The sequence below is a fragment of the Pelobates fuscus genome, chromosome 7 (genome assembly GCF_036172605.1).
Source record: "Pelobates fuscus isolate aPelFus1 chromosome 7, aPelFus1.pri, whole genome shotgun sequence".
Lineage (NCBI taxonomy): Eukaryota > Metazoa > Chordata > Amphibia > Anura > Pelobatidae > Pelobates > Pelobates fuscus.
In genome coordinates, this window is record NC_086323.1 from 107,574,781 (window position 1) to 107,593,639 (window position 18,859).

General features: G+C 43.6%; 1 protein-coding gene across 1 annotated transcript in view; it reads right to left on the reverse strand.

Annotated features, from left to right (window-relative positions):
- LOC134568078 (cytochrome P450 2D14-like) overlaps positions 1 to 18,859 on the reverse strand; it is a 53,122-nt gene that overhangs the window by 17,388 nt on the left and 16,875 nt on the right. The window contains exons 2-6 of the mRNA XM_063426364.1: positions 17,612 to 17,783; positions 11,545 to 11,697; positions 9,113 to 9,273; positions 4,753 to 4,926; positions 1,648 to 1,789 (exon numbers count right to left, since the gene is read on the reverse strand). Of these exons, the coding sequence (XP_063282434.1) occupies positions 1,648 to 1,789; positions 4,753 to 4,926; positions 9,113 to 9,273; positions 11,545 to 11,697; positions 17,612 to 17,783 (802 nt within the window). The remainder of the gene's footprint in view (positions 1 to 1,647; positions 1,790 to 4,752; positions 4,927 to 9,112; positions 9,274 to 11,544; positions 11,698 to 17,611; positions 17,784 to 18,859) is intronic.

The window sequence follows — 18,859 nt, forward strand, 5'->3', positions numbered from 1 at the left end:
GGGAGAAGGGCTACATAAGTGGACAGGAGGGGAGAGGGGATAAAGAGGGCACAGGAGGGGAGGGGCTAAAGAGACTCAGAGAGATGTTAGGGTAAAATGGCACACAGATGGGCTGAGATGTGTGTGTGTGTGTGTGTGTGTGTGTGTGTGTGTGTGTGTGTGTGTGTGTGTGTGTGTAGGGATGCATTGTGTGTTTCTGTGTATGTGTAAGGATGCATTGTGTATGTGTTTAGTTTGAAAGAGAGGGTTTGTGGGGTAGGATAGAGGTTGAGAGGGGAGCAGCTCTTTATTTTTTTTATAGTGCTCTCCCCTCCCCTCCTGTCCCTTAGTGGTCTCCCCCCTCTTAATGGTCCTCTCCACTCCCCCCTCTCCCACCTCCCCCCTCTTAGTGGTCTTCTCCACTGCCCCCTCTCCCACCTAAATTTACCTCTCCTTCCCCCCCTTAGTAGTCCCCCCCTCAGTGGTCCTCTCCCCCCCCCTTAGTGATGGTCCTCCTCTCTCTTCCCCCCTTAGTGATGGTCCTCCTCTCTCAACCCCCCTTAGTGGTTCTCTCTGTCCCCTCTCTACCCCTTAGTGGTCCTCCCTCTCCCCTCTCTACCCCTTAGTGGTCCTCCCTCTCCCCTCTCTACCCCTTAGTGATCCTCCCTCTCCCCTCTCTACCCCTTAGTGATCCTCCCTCTCCCCTCTCTACCCCTTAGTGGTCCTCCCTCTCCCCTCTCTACCCTTTAGTGGTCCTCCCTCTCCCCTCTCTACCCCATAGTGGTCCTTCCTCTCCCCTCTCTACCCCTTAGTGGTCCTCGCTCTCCCCCAACACCTTAGTGGTCCTCCCTCCCTCCTCCCCCTTAGGTTATCCTTCCTCTCTGTTGTGCCTTTTACATATCTTTGTAGCGTGGCGGGCAGCGCGGATCTCAGTACAGGAGCTTCTGCTTTCTGTACCCAGCCGGACTGGGTGAGCACTTCCTGTCAGTCAGGCCAGGTACAGGAAACCGTGTCTCCAGTACCGCAGTCCGCGCCACCCAGCCACGCTACACTGAGTGACAGATAGGAGGGAGCACTGTGCGCTACCCTCCTGCCGGTCACTCAAATCTGGCACCCCCCCAAGTCGGTGCACCATAGGCGACTGCCTAAGTCGCCTATAGGACGCGCCGGCCCTGAGTACTAGAGACCATAGCTTCAGAAGGATATTGATACTTTAGAGAGACTTCAGAGAAGGGCTACTAAACTGTTCATGGATTGCAGGATAAAACTTACAAGGAAAGGTTAAAGGATCTTAACATGTATAGCTTGGAGGAAAGACGAGACAGGGGACTATGATGGAAACATTTAAATACATATAGTGAATCAACACAGCAAAGGAGGAGACCATATTTAAAACAAGAAAAACTACCACAACAAGAGGACATAGTCTTAAATTAGAGGGGCAAAGGTTTAAAAATAATATCAGGAAGTATCAGGAAATAATCAACACAGTAAAGGAGGAGACTATATTTAAAAAAAGAAAACTGACCACAACAAGAGGCCTTCCAGCTGAAGTAGTAGAGCTTAACACAATAAAGGAGTTTAATCATGCAATTCATAAAAATTTTTATGCCATTTTAGTTACAAATCATCACTGTAGAAACCCGCACAGGAATTATAGACACTTACTTTGCACGTCTGGGTAAAGCAGCATTAAAAGTAGAGCCCACCTTAAGGTAGTCGTTGTTGTTTCTGTTCCAGCTGTGAATAAGTCAACAGGAGTAAACAGAAGATTTTTCTCATTAAAACTAGTGTCTTTGTCACCTTTTACCTGAAAGAAAATATATATGATGCTATAATTTGGTAATCATTATTACAGTTTATTTCATGTGATCGTTCGATTCATTCCGGAAAATTGATTTGTTTTTCCCAAGTGGAAAGGATTTGTTCGCAAGGATACAAAGGATGCAAAGGATACTTTGATCAAATCCTTACTTGCAAATAAAGACAATATAATAAGTACAAGTGTAATAATTTGTTGCACCCTGCTAAATAGAAAAAACACTTACCCTACGTAAACTTCACTGCACCCCTTGGTCTATGTATGCATGTGTGATTAAAGAGCATCACAAATCATTCTCCAAGAATTACATAGACGCATGGGTACAAAAAGCGCTAAAAACAAGTGACAGGATACATAAGTGCCCATAGAACTGCTCATTTTCCAGCACAAGTGGAGTATGAGGAGAAAAATGAGGATATTGAGAACAAAAGAAAACAGTTGAAGCAAAACCTGTTAAAACATGAAAAAAGTGAATTACAGCCAAAAATCAACATTAAAAACAGTAGAACATAAAAAAAATATCAAAAAAAAAAATGGCGGGGGCGGGGCCTGACAGCCAAGTTGGCTGGTAGCACATCCTAAGAGCTCCAGCAACAACTGGCACAAACAAGCTAAAATCGTGCAACAAAATCACACAAGCAGCTCAAAGTGACCGGGACCAGACTCAGAGCACCATGCCGAACGGGACGGTACCAGTCCAGCACCGGTGCTCTGCCAACAGATCGCTACTGGCCATGCGGCCTACACCAGAGCAAAGCCTGCGGTCCGGGGGAGGCGGCCGCTCTTCCGACACGGGACAAGCTCACAAGCGAGAGCCCACTACAGCCCTGCTACCCCCCCCCTCTCTAGACTGGTGGGGGACATCCCGGTCCTCGCTGGGGACGACTATCCCCATACTACCGCCTGAACGAGCGACAAAATCTCCAGCCAAACAGGATAAACAAGGCCTAGCCAAGATGGCGGCTCAGAAGCAGCCTCGGACCAAACAAACACCTCCTAAGCCACCCACGCACACATCGGAGTTCGTTAGCCGGCTATGCACCCACTTCTGGGCGAAGTTTAAAGCCCGAAGACGAATCTACAAGCTAGCGCTGAGGGAGGTGATGGCGTGGATCCGCCCGGCTACCCGGCGTCTCCTGCAGGGGCACCCACCATGTAACTCCCGAGCAGCAACCCGTCGGAAGCAAAGCCAAAGCTCATCATGGCGGGAACCAGCACCGGGGCCCTCAGATAACAGTACTCATGGCTACAAGCCCCAGAGGAGGGCCTGCCGGTACACCAGCCTCCCATCAAGCGACTCCACCAACCTTCAATCATCAAAGTGCAGCCCCGCGAGGGGATACACACAAAGCCTGCTGTGTTGCTGAACAGGACGCAGCAAAGACGTCTGCAGGTGGACGAAGCCAACAGATGACCCTTTTGCAGTCCACCGGGGAGGAGATCCCGATGGGGCGCAAGCCCTGCCACAAAGGCAAAGTCACTGGACCATCACTCAACCACTTAAGCAAAGTTGCCAGAACGGGCATCGGGTGAAGCAACCTGGTCCTATGCAATCCACGGCTCATGGCCAACAACCCTGCCTTTAAAGCAGAGACTGACCAGGGTGGTAACCCAGGAGGGACTCTTACCCAACGGCACAAGCAAGGCTGCTAAAATGGGCATCGGGTGAAACAGCGGAACCTCAAGCACTACACGGCCTACGGCCGACAACCCTGCCCATGAAGCAGAGACTGATATTTTCAGCAGATATTTTCAGCAGAGGCAAGGCATTGCTATCATGCTTAGTGTTAGGCTTGTAACCTATCTACACCTAATTTACACTCAGCTAACAAGCTGAAAGTATTATTGTTTATTTCTTTGCTCATACCTTTAACAGCAGAACCGGCCTATTTTATGTGTAATTACTAGTGCAGGCCAACATACTGTTGCCCCGGTGGTTCTGAAGTGACAGAATATCCTGGAAAGTTTATGTGAATAGATTTTATATATATAACGAGCATAGCTAATCTAGCACAATAAAGCGATGGTAAGCGTACGACTTAGGCTCATGTTCCTAGCCTGTTATAACTAATGATACGCAATTACACTAATCGGATTGCTTATGGCAGGGTTAGTGCACTATTCTGGCAACACTATTGAATTTCAGTTTTCTATATATCAGCAAAGTTAATCTAACAACGTGAAACAGTGGTTATCTTAAGTCATATGTACATGTTTCTAGCGTGTTACCACTAATGTTAGGCAGTTACACTACTAGGATTGCTTACGGCATGGTTATAGCACCGTTCTTACTTACTTATAATTTCAACTTGTGCTTAAAGCCAAATGTTTAAGCCTGATTTAAAATAAAAATGTGGCCCGCATGTTAAGCGTGGGAAAAAGCGGACGATTGTTTTTGGGGCACCTCTCGCCAGCCTGTACAATTTACGTGCACAGTAAAAATAAAGAATTAAAAAAAACAAATAAAAAAATGGCCTGATGCCCTACCTGTTAATTATGGTTATTTTTGCTCTCAAATGTATAAATCCCATGGGAAGCTCACAAAGCTGATTTACCATGTGGAACTATGTAAGGGTACATTTTTAATAGTCAAATTTTTAATTGGACTAAGAATTTACTTTGAATTCCCAATAATTCACATTTTTCGTAATAATGCTGTGTGTTTGCTTTGTTTTCTAAATGTTATCATTAATACTTTACAGTACTATATTTAGTATCAGCACATTTTCTAAGATTGCAGACATCAAATTTAACAGCTATAGTTAGGACAGAATACTAACTCTATATGTATAAACAGTGTTCCTGTACCGTGTATAAAACCAAGTCCCTACTACAAAAGTGTGAGTAGCAAGCATGATAGATGGTGGATATTTAGCTTGATTGCTTAACTATTATCAAACAGTTCAAGCATTTGTCTCTGTGGTGGAAAACACAGTGGGTAAATGTCATACCTTCTCCATCTCAAGCATGAATGCATCAACAAAATCCCTGATGTATCCTGGATCCCAAGACTGTTGATGCTCACGGATAAGTTCTTCTAGAAATTTAAGCATACGTAGCTGAGGTGCGAAAACTGTCTTAGCAAACCCAGGGATGTAAGTCAACCAAGGAACTGCGTTGGCGACCTAAAATGCAAATCTATACATTAATGGACACACGTTTTAGTAGCAGGCACAGTAAAAAGACAACAGTTAAGTACCATATGAAAAAATTCTTTAATTTTACAGTAACAATAGCATGCAACTTGAGTTGAAGCTGTGAGTATATTAAAGGGACTCTCCAGTGCCAGGAAAACAATCAGTTTTCCTGGCACTGCAGGTCCCCTCCCACCTCCCAATCCCCCGTTGCTGAAGGGGTAAAAACCCCTTCAGTCACTTACCTGAGACCCCTGCCGATGTCCTTCGGCGGTGGTTTCGGGTCGCCGCCGCTCCTCTTCTTCATTACGTCGGCCAGTGGGCGAGACTGATCCCGCCCACCGGCCATGGAGACCTAATGCGTATGCGCGGAAATAGTCAGTAATAAAGCCAATGTCAATATACAGAAGACTCTCTAATGTTTACAGACCTAGCTACTGTGGGAGGGGAGGGGCACCTGTCAGCTCCAAGACTGCTCGGAGTGAGGCCAGTGGGTGCCGCAGGAGGATGTCAGTAATCAGCGGCATTCCCATAGCCACGTGGGAATGCTGTCTCAACAGGATGCGCCCGCTGGGTCCCTGTCTGCTCTCTGGCATTAGCAAACTCGGTGGGCGCCGTGACAATAGTTAAGTATTCAGAGGCATTCCCCTTGCAATGTGGGAATGCCACCGCGATGAGACATGCCCACCGGGTCCCAGACTGCTCTCTGGCAGGAGCAGACCCGGTGGGTGGTGTGACAGTACCCTCTCCCCGAAAATGGCCCACTGGACAGGAAGGAGCCGGCTTACAGGGAAACCGGACATAAAAAGCATGCAGCAGCCTAGCAGCATGCACATCAGAGGCAGGAACCCATGAACGCTCCTCCGTGACATAATAATCAAATACTGCAACACCCCACGCAACCACCTGGAGTCTAGTACAGAGTGGATCTCATACTTGACCTGACCATCGACAGACACAGGAGAAGGACAAAAAGTGCACTTAGTGTAGCGCTTGCACACCAAAGGCTTGAGTAACGACACGTGAAACATTAGAGATACGGAAGGCCAGGGGGAGTGCCAAGGCATAAGACACAGAGTTAACTTTTCTGGAGATCACACATGGGCCAGTGAATCTGGGAGCCAATTTCATAGTCAGCACCTTTAATCTCATCTCGTCAAAAAAGACAGCAAACCCCCAATTCAGAACAAAACTTCCTCCAAAATCGAAATATAAACTGTGTTCCTCTATCAGATACCATTTCCTGTGGCAATCCATGTAGTCTGTATATCTATTTAATGAATATCTGGGCTAACTCAGGGGAGATAGGCAATTATGGAGTGGAATTAAATGGACCATTTTTGAGAAACAACCTACCACAGTTAAGATGGTGGTATGTCCCTTAGATGATGGTAGATCTACAATGATTCATGTGGTAATCATGCTCCTCAAGCTTCGCCCCGCAAGGCATTACTTGTCTACCTAAGTCTGCAGGGTCCATGGCCCTGTCGTAATGTCACGATACACTAATATGCCCAGCACGTAGAACTTACGTAAAAATAATAAAGAAAACCTTAAGGCATATTACCGGGCCTTGGAACGGCCAGATTTAAGGTATAAAAAGAAAAGTACAAGACAGACTGAGGTCAGGAATACGGGGTGGGCGTAAGGGTTAGGTAAGGTTAAGGTCATGGAATACAGAAGTCAGAATAGTCAGGAAACAATCCAAAGTCCAAGGGATACAGAAATCAGAATAGTATACACACAAGCAAGTACGTCCCAAAGATTAAAAGCTGCTCAACACACCAGTGAGGTATCCCCTTCACCTTCACAAATACAGTAATATGAAACAACAAAAATAGGTGGAGCAGAATGTAGCAAATATAAATACTTCCCTCTCTTCAAAATTACAGCCAAAACAATGAAACTGAAACAGAAACAGAGGGAGATACAATAGTGTAAAACTGATAAAATGGAGATAGGTCACTGTGTCTTTAAATAGCACACTCACAAAAGTAGAGCCATAAGATAACCTGGCTCTGGTCTGGATAACAATAGGATCCTTAAGGGAGATCCAAATCCCACTCCAGCAGATGAGAAGGATAAAACAGGAACAATAAGTGCTTCTAAAAAATTAATTTATTCCAGAAATAAAAGAACGGCATAAAACAAAGTCCATATAGTCACCAAAGTCACCAAGACGCGTTTTGCAGTCAGTCTCTATAATTCATGTCATTTTGTTTTAAGGGAAGTTCCCCTTTAAATTTTCGTGGGTGGAACGCACATGCGTTCCACGGCCGCCATGTCCGCTTGTTTCCTGGAGTATGAGGCGGATGTGGGGAGGAGTGGAACGCATGTGCGTTCCACAAACATCTAAGAGCTTAACCATGTGACCGGACAATACAGGAAGCATGAAAACAGCCCGATCACGTGATCGGACAATACAAGAAGCGAACACCGACCCGGAAGTGATGCGTTCCACTGATGAATTTGTGCGTTCCACGGACGAAAAAGGCGCCAAAATCAAACATATTTAAGAGGAAAGAGACTGTACACATCAAGTATTCACCAACTGAGGAAGCCTATTAGGCGAAACGCGTCTTGGTGACTTTGGTGACTATATGGACTTTGTTTTATGCCGTTCTTTTATTTCTGGAATAAATTAATTTTTTAGAAGCACTTATTGTTCCTGTTTTATCCTTCTCATCTGCTGGAGTGGGATTTGGATCTCCCTTAAGGATCCTATTGTTATCCAGACCAGAGCCAGGTTATCTTATGGCTCTACTTTTGTGAGTGTGCTATTTAAAGACACAGTGACCTATCTCCATTTTATCAGTTTTACACTATTGTATCTCCCTCTGTTTCTGTTTCAGAAATCAGAATAGTCTGTAATAAAGCCAAGGTCAATATACACAAGAATCAATAGAAATGCGTTCTCTGATAACCAAAATGAAAACCAAGACAAGGCATGTTGAAATGGACAAAAAAGGTTCAAATAGCCTAAGGTGCTCCTTGATTGGTTGTAGAGGAACATGTGACAGAGGAACGTGTGTGTGTAACATCACACACACATTCCCAGTAGTTAGGCACTTTAGGGGTTAATTAAGAACCTTAAAAGGTTCTGACTTGAAGCGGCCGGTGTCTCTAATGTTAACAGACCCAGCCGCTGTGTGAGGGGAGGGGCGCCTGTCAGCTCCGAGACTGCTCAGAGTGAGGCCAGCGGGCGCCGCATGATGAGGTGAGTAATCGGTTGCATTGCCATTGCATGTGGGAATGCTGCCGCATCTGGATGGAGCTGTGACAATAGGTAAGTATTCGGCAGCATTCCGCTTGCTATGTGGGAATGCTACTGCAACGAGACGCGCCCACCAGGTCCCAGGCCGCTCTCTGGCAGGAGCAGACACGGTGGGCGGCATGACAGTAAATCATTGCAATTCACATTGTAGTCCTACGTGTGCCTCCAGTGACTGTCTCCCAAACAGCCACTGGAGGCGCTGCCTGCATCCAAGACCTTTTGGTCCGGTATCTGTCAGTGGACATCTTCACGCTCTGCATGAGGACCTCCAGCGTCAGTTTTATCCCCATAGGAAAGCATTGATTGGGGAGGTCTAATGCACACGCATTAGCACCAGCTTGTTGAGGCTCATCGGCACTAGGATAAGGTAAGTAAATAAAGGGTTTTAACACTTTAATTAATGTGTTGGGGGGGCACGGCGGAGTGCTGAGGCGTGGAGGCCGATGGTGCCAGGGATATAGCCTTGTATTCCTGGTACTATAGTATCCCTTTAAGACAAAGTTCGCTGACAAGACTAGCAGGTGGGCATGCTACAGGATTGTTGTTAAAAGTTAGAAAAGTACAACCTTACACCGAATTGGAATCATCACTTCTGTGACCCATTCTTGACAGAAAACATTGTACACAAGTTTCACAAATCAGCTGTATCCCAAGACAAAGTACACAACTTGAACTCTTGAACAATAAAAATATTACATAATATATGAACTATTCCCTATTCCTTCCATATTATGATGTTGTTTCAACAAGCTGCAATAAAGTAAATAGTTCATGGAGAGTTTCTTTAAATTCAGGCACAACTAGAAATCTAGTCTACTAAGATAGCGCAAGGATTGTAGAAGACCAGAATTAGCCATGAGACATGTGCACAGCAGCAAACATAAAATAGTATTTCTTGCTTACCTGTGCCAGAACACTAGATTCTGCTTTTAGGGAGTCTTCGAAGTGACGGAGCATCTGTATATATTTGTCATCATCGTACTCGTAACGGTCCCCAAATATAATGGAGCAGATTACATTGCTGACAGCTATGTTCATAATGTAATGTGGGTCGAACGGGCGCCCTGAGATAACCCAAAACAGTCATAAAACACTTTTTTTCTAAATAATATGAAGAGCAGTACAAACACACATACTGCTTACACACACTTTATTACACTAATTCAATCCTTTCTATAGCCATCAAAATACATATTTAGATTTAGTATGCATATTTCAAAAATGACTTTTTGCTTATGAGAAAGCCAATAGTAAAATCTGTTGATATATGTTTTAAGTATACAAAGTTAAGTTGAAGAGGTTGTGTGGTGCTTTATTGCATCATGATATTCAGTGATTTTGTTCCTCTCAGGAGGGGGTTACATCGTGGAACACTACCACAAGTTCCTCAGTCATATTCCTGTACTCCGTGTTCCTTCTACTCTATTAATCTAGCAATAACCAACTATACGGTAGGATAAATATCACCTCCCTGCCCTTTTCCTAACTTTCTTCAGTTACATATTTGTTGCCATGACAGAATATGGTTGCTGCCTGTTGAAGGGAGCATTTATTCTTAGCTATTTTAACAGTACAAAAAGGCAAAACTAGGCACTTAAGTGCCATGTTAGGCATAGAAGGGGCAAGTGATGTTATAAAAATTGGAAATGTTTTTTTATTTTTTTAATGAATAAATTCTTCTATATGTATTAATTTACCATTTGGTGTCCGGTATCCTGGTATACTTGAAGCGAGGGAGTGTAGTCCCAAACTACTAACGTGTTCTAACAGAGCCATACATAGGCTCCAGACTTGACTGGTGAAGCAAGACATCTAAAACCAAGGGTGGGTCGCCTTAACGGACCCGGGTGCCATTTGCACCTAAGCTAGGTTTTATAGCTCTCTGCTTGTGAGTGTTCCTGTTTCTCTATATACTCACGTATTTGAAACATACTGCACTATGATATATCATTTACGTTTTTAGGAAACTTGGATGCACCACATAAGATCTGTTAAATTGGTAAAAGTATAACTATACCATATTATTCCATTAAAAAGCACTACACTTTATCTTGTATCGATATAAAGTGCTTTACCTAAAGTGGTATATGGATTGGGGTGGAGGAGAAGCTGGAATATACATAGAAACTGCCAGTAAAATAAAATTTTATTGCTTGAAAAAGCCCCGTGGGAGGGGAGAAATGCATTGCATCTGAACGATCCGGAAGTTTTTGCACCTACACCGTGTATCCGTGTATCCATGAGGATTGAGCTGCGAGGAGGACACTCTGATTATAGACCTTCTCTCTCTTTCTCGGACTATCGGTAGCAGGTTGCAGGAGACTGGTGTTTTATATCTTTTTATGCATTGGTAATAAAGAAATTCTTGGTTTACACATATCCGGATTGGCCCACGTTCTTTCTACACTGAGTGGATCCCACGATCACTGGGGGCTGATCCTCCCTGGAGCCTGATAGTTTGGGGTGGTACTTCAACCACTCCACCATTGTGAGTGAGATACCTATTTATTTATTGTTAATTTTGCACTGTACAAACATATTGCACTAGGTGTTGTATTATTTGTATTACAGAGCCGTGTATTATTTGTTCCAGAAGCTCTGCAAGTATATCAGTCCTTTTTTTATTTATATTGGATATCCCTTGTCTGCACATATATGCACTTTGGCACTCCACATATTGTGTAAATTTCTTAAAGTACTATAGCACTTTGGTATTATTGCATTGTAATCAAATGTGTTATATGCCCTTCAGATTTTTTAGGTGTGATTAACACTGTATTTTATTTATTGTAAGCGCACTCACTATTCCTTATTACCAATAATGCTGTATGTTTAAAAAAAAAAATTGACTAAAAAGGGTTACTCCAGCCCGCTGTAGTGGTTACAATGGTTCGGGTACCCTAATGCCATTTTCTGGTAATTGGGCAAACTGTTTTACAACAGTTTTCCCTCTTACATGGTCTCTGATGTAGGCAGATTTACAACATCTGGCCACAAATTCATTACCTGAAAGTTTCAGCTGACCGCTCTCAGCCAACGAATGAGTGTCAGTGCATCAGAATTTGCACAGAAGTTACATGACACTGCCCATGATGCTGCCGGAAATGGAGTTACACCTCTGGCAAAAAGCAGTTAAACTCCATTGTTCTGTGTTTCACAGGAGAAAGCTGCACATACTGACTCCAGGCACCATGACTACTTAACATTACTGAAGTGGTCATGGTACTTGGAGTAATCCTTTAAGGGAAAATAGTACACATATCATTGTGCCTCATGAAAGTGAGGCACATACCCAACACTGACCTGACAGTCACTGGTTTCAGAGCTTTACTGACCTTGTTCGGATTTAAAGGCAGAGCACAGATAGCTAGCTTCTTCTGTCACTCTCTCTTCTAGGGACTTCTTCCCCATTCCAAAATCTCTCATTGTAGACAATGAAAATCGTCTCTGTTCCTTCCACGCTCGACCATAATGTGCCATCACTACAGCTGTAGAAAGCATTAAGAATGTGTGATGGTCATACATTACTGTTATTACTAATATCATTATGGTACAGCTGGACTCCAGAGGAATACCATGGGAGAGTGGGGGCTTCTGGTTATTTATTTCAATGTGGTCATACATTCCATTATGTACAGATGTATACTTTGCATCTACAAGCTTCATATACTGACTAAATCGCCCTTTAGAGATGCAGACAAAACTTTCTTTAAGCTGCAGACCGACATTCTCTAAGCCTGCATCATCCTATGTACAGATTAATTCAGTCGGACAAGCACTTACCTCATTCTGGGTCTGCGGCCTTACGTGCCCGGCGACCAGGGGAAGCGGACGATCTCCCGACAACAGGCTGAAGCCTATCTACAACCCTGTTACCCCCTCCCCTCTCTGGACCAGTGGGGGATATCCCAGGCTCCACTGGAGAGTTGACCTGCTCACAGCTAGTAACAGACGGGCCTGCAACACTGAATCCCTGCCTCGTGTGTCCCAAGATGGTCGCCGAAGGAAGGCATTGTGAACAGCCTGCACTGCCTGAACTAGTGGGTGCAAGATAAATAGATTCCCTTCCCAGGGCTGCCACCAGAAATTTTGAGGCCCCTAACTCAGCTCAGGGACGGGGCCCCCGGGGGCCGCCTCAAAATCCCGCCCACAGGAATACACACACAGACACAAACACACACTGATACAAAAGGACATAGATACACACACAGATACATACTAACAGACATACACGCATATAGGCATACATACTGACACACATACTGAGACATACACACATATACAGACACACAGGCATACATACTGACAGACCCATACTAACATACATCCAGACACACATGCATAAGGACATACAGACACATACATACATACTGACATACATACAGACACCGACATACATACATATATTGATACTGACATATATACATACATACTGACAGACATACATGCATGCATACAGACACACACAGAACTCATTTTTCAGCCACCCTCCTGTTCTTACCTTTTCTTTGCAGGAGGGTGGCTGGGGCTGATGGGAGTCGGCGTGGCTCTCCCTCATCACTGCCTGGCTGGCTCTCCTCCCGCGCGGGGCCTGGTCACGCTATAACACGGCCACTGCGCTGACCAGGCCCCTGAAGATATAGGGCCCATCGGGTGGCCCTAAGTGCGTGGGCCACCCGATGGGCCCCATCAGCATGCGTGCCCCGGCCAGCCCCAGGCGGCCGGGCCACCAGGGCTGCCAGGCCCGTGACAACCATCATGGTTGTCACCCCCTGATGGCGGCCCTGCCCTTCACCCCCCCCCCCCCCCATTTTCATTCAGGGCCCCCACCCACCGCTCATGGGTGGGGGCTGGGCGACAGATGCTAGGTCCCCTCTTCAGTTTAATAGCCCCCACTCGCACGGCACAGGTGGGGGCTCGGGAGGGGGAACACTGGGGTTTTTGTTTTGTTTTTTTTACAACAGCCACAGGCTGCTCACTGTTTAGTATACATGCCCTATTTGCGATATAGCGAGTAGGGGCAGAATTTACTAATAAGTAATGCTTACTTAGTATTAGTGAAGTTGCTTAAAAAAAAAAACAATCTTGGTCTTTCAGCCTTTTGGTAGATAACTCCCTAATTCTCACGGTATTAGGGAGCTATCTACTAAGCGGCTGCAAGGTGCAGCCGCGGCACGAATTGGAATTTCAGTCATTCAAATAAAATTCCGAAGAAAGTCCCGAATTGTGTCCTAACATGAATGGAAAAACTGTTCTAATTCTTTTAGGACGAAATTTAGTAGTTTCGCCAGCGTTCTGTCTAAGTGACAGGACATTCGGGAATACTGACAGGAAGCATCGCGAGATCACAGAGGAAAGTTGAGAATTGTGGGAAAATGTCTCTGACCACAGGAAACGGAGCACACTTTGCTCCTCCGCTGTTTAAAACTGGTCAAGCGTAGGAAAAATACATAAGACAAAGTAGTCCCTACTTTGTAGTATGTTTTAAAGGAAACTAGAGCAGACAGGAAGAAATGAAGAACAGATCCGGACAGAGGGAGAAAAGAGGAATCGATTGGGGAAAGGTAAGTTCGGCATGACAGTGCAGCTTTAAAAATATTGGGACATGCCGGCTCTAGGTAAACCTTTTATCATTCTATCGCCTATCCACATGCGCAGCAGGGCTGGCATGATCCCTAAAACCTTATTGCCTGAGGCGTAGACATGTTAACCCAGCTAGTTAGACACAGGGCCGTCTTTAAGGAGGGGCAAACGGGGCAGCTGCCCTGGGCCCAGTTACTCATGGGGGGCCCAAAGCAGCTGCCCCGTGGGCCCCGCCGCCTGCAATAATTTTTTTTAAAAAAAATATTTCCCTACCTAATGGGCCCGCGGTGCTAGTATTGCGGCTGCACCGGGGCCCGCACACTAAGGGGGCCCCTACGGGTGGCCCATACCGTTAGGGCCGCCCAGTGAGCATGTTCCAGCAGGGGTCCGGTCGGCGCTGTGGCCCTTTAACAGCGCGAACGGCTGCATGGGAGCAAGTGACGTCCGCGAATCACTTCCTCTCACAGACATCGGGCCGCGCGGGAGGCTGCTGAGCCAGCATCCAGTGAGGAGGGGGATCAAGGAGAGCCAGACCCCCAACTCCCATCTCGCCCAGCCAGCACACTGGACCCCAGGGAAGGAAGCCTATTTCAAAGGTAGGAAACTGAAGAGTGTCTGTCTGTGTGTGTCAGTATGTTTCTCTGTGTGTCAGTATGTCTGTGTGTGTGTCAGTATGTCTGTGTGTGTTTCAGTATGTCTGTGTGTCAGTATGTCTGTCTGTGTATCAGTATGTATGTCTGTGTGTCAGTATGTCTGTCTGTGTGTCAGTATGTCTGTCTGTGTGTCAGTATGTCTGTGTGTGTCAGTATGTATGTCTGTGTGTCAGTATGTCTGTGTGTGTGTCAGTATGTCTGTGTGTGTATGTGTCAGTTTGTATGTCTGTGTGTCAGTTTGTATGTCTGTGTGTGTGTGTGTGTCAGTATGTATGTCAGTATGTCTGTGTGTGTCAGTTTGTGTGTCTGTATGTATGTCGGTGTGCCAGTCAGTATGTCTGTGTATGTGTCAGTATGTGTGTCAGTATGTCTGTGTGTGTGTGTCAGTATGTATGTCTGTGTGTCAGTTTGTATGTCTGTGTGTGTGTGTCAGTATGTATGTCTGTGTGTATGTCAGTATGTCTGTGTGTGCCAGTTTGTGTATCTGTATGTATGTCGGTGTGCCAGTCAGTATGTCTGTGTATGTGTCAGTATGTCTGTGTGTGTGTCTGTATGTATGTGTGTGTGTCAGTATGTATGTCTGTGTGTCAGTATGTCTGTCTGTGTGTCAGTATGTCTGTCTGTGTGTCAGTATGTCTGTCTGTGTGTCAGTATGTATGTCTGTGTTTCAGTATGTCTGTGTGTCAGTATGTCTGTCTGTGTGTCAGTATGTATGTCTGTGTGTCAGTTTGTATGTATGTCTGTGTGTCAGTTTGTATGTATGTCTGTCTGTGTGTATGTCTGTGTGTGTGTCTGTATGTATGTCGGTGTGCCAGTCAGTATGTCTGTGTATGTGTCAGTATGTATGTCTGTCACAGTGTCAGTATGTCTGTCACAGTGTCTGTGTGTGTGTGTGTGTGTGTGTGTGTCAGTTTATATCTGTATGTTGTCAGTATGTATGTATCTGTGTGTGTGCCAGTGTGTATATTCGAGGCCAATACAAACCATTGTGTGGAAATCTATGCACAAACCAGACTTTACATAGGACACGAGGTCATACGTTTAGACTAGAAGAGTGAAGATTTAGTCTAAGGCAAAGGAAAGGTTTTTTTACTGTAAGAACAATCAGGATGTGGAATTCTCTGCCTGAAGAAGAGGTTTTATCAGAGTCCATACAGATGTTCAAACAGCTACTAGATGCATACTTGCAAAAACAGAATATTCAAGGATATAATCTTTCAATGTAGGGTAATAACTGCTTGATTCAAGGATAAATCTGACTGCCATTCTGGGGTCAAGAAGGAATTTTTTTCCTAGCTTGTTGCAAAATTGGAAGTGCTTCAAACTGTTTTTTTGCCTTCTTTTGGATCAACAACAAAAAACAAATGTGAGGAAGGCTGAACTTGATGGATGCAAGTCTCTTTTCAGCTATGTAACTATGTAACTATGTAACTATGTGTATGCCTGTGCATGTATCTGTATGTAGCCAATGTGTGTATCTGCATGTGTGTCAGTGTTTGTATCTGCATTTGTCAGGTTATGTATTTGTGTGTCTGTATGTTGTCATTGTGTGTGTCTGTGTTTCTGTATGTTGTCAGATATCTGTGTGTGTGTCAGTGTCTGCATCTGTGTGTCTGCATGTGTGCCAGGTTGTGTGTCTGTATGTGTGTGTGTAAATGTGTCTGTATAGCTGCATCTGTATGATTGTGTATATCTGTGTATCTGCAAGTGTTTCTGTGTGTGTATGTGTATCACAGTGTGTGTGTGTGTGTGTGTGTGTGTGTGTTTGTGACAGTGCGTGTGTATTTGTGCATACATCTCAGCATTCAACACTACACGCAAATACACACCTGCATTCAAACTTCAACACTACACATAAACACACCTCTTTTTTTAAACAACAAAATTATATATAAACACACCAGTGTATTCATAAACCAACACTACACATAAATGCATACCTGCATTTAAATGCCATCTCCACATACAAACACACCCCTACATTCACACAAACATACTCCATACAAAAACATGCTTACACACAAATACTGCTCAGTGCTACATACAACCCTGCATGCATGGGAAAATGGTAGCGCCCCAGCTGTCAAAGCATTGTTGGAGTTGCATGACAGATGGGGATCTACCTTTTGCCCCCTCTTGCCCAAAATAATTCATGCACCAGAGCCCTCTCTACTTTACGTCCGCCTCTGCGTTGGGGTGGGGGGCATGATTGCATGCCAGGGAGGGGACGACAGGGTTCAGGGGGCCCAAGCAAATGTTTGCCCAGGGTCCAATCCATATTAAAGACGGCCCTGGTTAGACATGATTGTTTAGCCTGATTTTACCTTAACTTGTGTACAAATAATAATAAAAAAGGTTGTAATTCTTTATTGCCATAACTTACTGTCATTTGTTGACCTGCATTAACCAATTGTTTCTGTATTCTTTAACAAACTTCACCTCAATAAAAATACAGATTGACAAAAAAAAAAAAAAATAGATTTGTTGAGGAAAGAATAATACCCAGTGTAGTTTTATCTCTCAGGGTTCCTCCTTTGAGCATGTCTTAGTGCTTTGTATTGATGACTCTATGGGCTTTGTTGCATATAACCTCAACACACTATGAGCAAGAGTTTACATGATACTTACCTTTCGCTCTTAAGGAGAATCCATATACGATAAAGCAATGGAGAGTGTCTCAAGTAGGTTTTACTACACTTGTGCCATTAAATTTCCATTCTTATATAAAACTGATCCCATCCATAAAAGACACTCAGCAAGAAGAGGAACATTGATAGATTGTCTGTGGGATGGTGCACTGGGGGACCATGAGAGACCAGAACAGGTTGAAGTATCTCTTGCTTGGAATACTTGCCTGGAATTTTAGATCTGGACATCCTTTTTGGTGGGAATCCAAACTAGATCAAATTAAATTGGGACACAGTATGACCATCTCTTACTGTTTAAAGGAGATTATAAAGGAACGAACACTTCCCACGATTTTCGATGCTATGTTTGTTTATGCCCTGTATTTAGCAGTTTAATGGTGTTTAGCAGAAGCAATTTCGCATTAGATTGTGTAATGAACCTTTTTTTTTCCTTCATACACAGAAAAACTGGGAAAATGTCAGGTAAACAGCCCTCCAAATTAGCCATGTATAGAAACAGATTAAGTTATTTATCTTACCTTTAGAATTCCCACTTAGACCGATGGCTTCAAAGACTTCGAATCTGGGTCGATCAGCAATATCCTCAGACTTTTGGAATAAAGCTTCCTTCATAACATCAAACCCATTGAGGACCACAATATTTTGCCAAAAAAACTGCAAACTAAACACATCACCATACTGTTTGGACAGCTGAAATATAATTGAAAATTAACATCTGTAGAATTTGAAAAGTTATTTTAGTAGTAGATTTTTAAAACTAGGTTATTACAATAGATTCAGTCCAGTAATCGGTGCCTAACAGTAATTGTCTTTTTTTTAAATGCAAATCATTTATTTACACAAATCAACTTGCCTCTTACACTCTGTAACTTTATATTCTTTACTGGGCAAAAAAAAAAAATGGTGAAATTTGGATTGCGGTAGCTTTAATAATGTGACACCGGACTAAAGTAAAAACAAAAAAATTAAAAATAAATAAATAAAAATGTGTATATATATATATATATATATATATATATATATATATATATATATATATATACAAAATATTAAAAATATTCAAAGTCTGGCACTCTACCTTTAAATGGATTCAAACAGAAAAAAGCCTTGGTGCTGCTGAGCGTAGATATATATGCAAGTAGTAAGTAGAGCACTCCAGAGGACTTGTTGAGATTATTTATTCAATGTGAAAAGAATCGACGTTTCGACCCTCATCTTGATAAAGACCTGAGGGTTGAAACGTCGATTCTTTTCACATTGAATAAATAATCTCAACAAGTCCTCTGGAGTGCTCTACTTACTACTTGCATATATATATATATATATATATATATATATATATATATATATATATATATATATATATACACACATACATACACACACACACACATATATATCAATCATTACCTATGTCACATTGTAATGGAGGTCAAAAAACAGGATACTGCCAGAAATGTCTGCAATAATTGCCAACTGATGTAAGGTTAGGGGTGAAGTAGCATTACAGTACAATTTCTACAATAACCACCTAATATTTTCTTGGCTATGCATAAAGAACTCTGACACATACCTACTGTATTATTTAAAGTGCTCAGTCACTCTACAGCTGAGACTTGATACACTTATAATGTGACTAGTTGTGAAGCTTCAAATTGCAGGACTGGGGCTGTGACTCTGCTGACTGATCGGATTCTGATCTCAATTGGTTTTAATCTGTAATGATTGTTGATTGTGTTAACCATGTCAGCTACGTCTTGGCTACA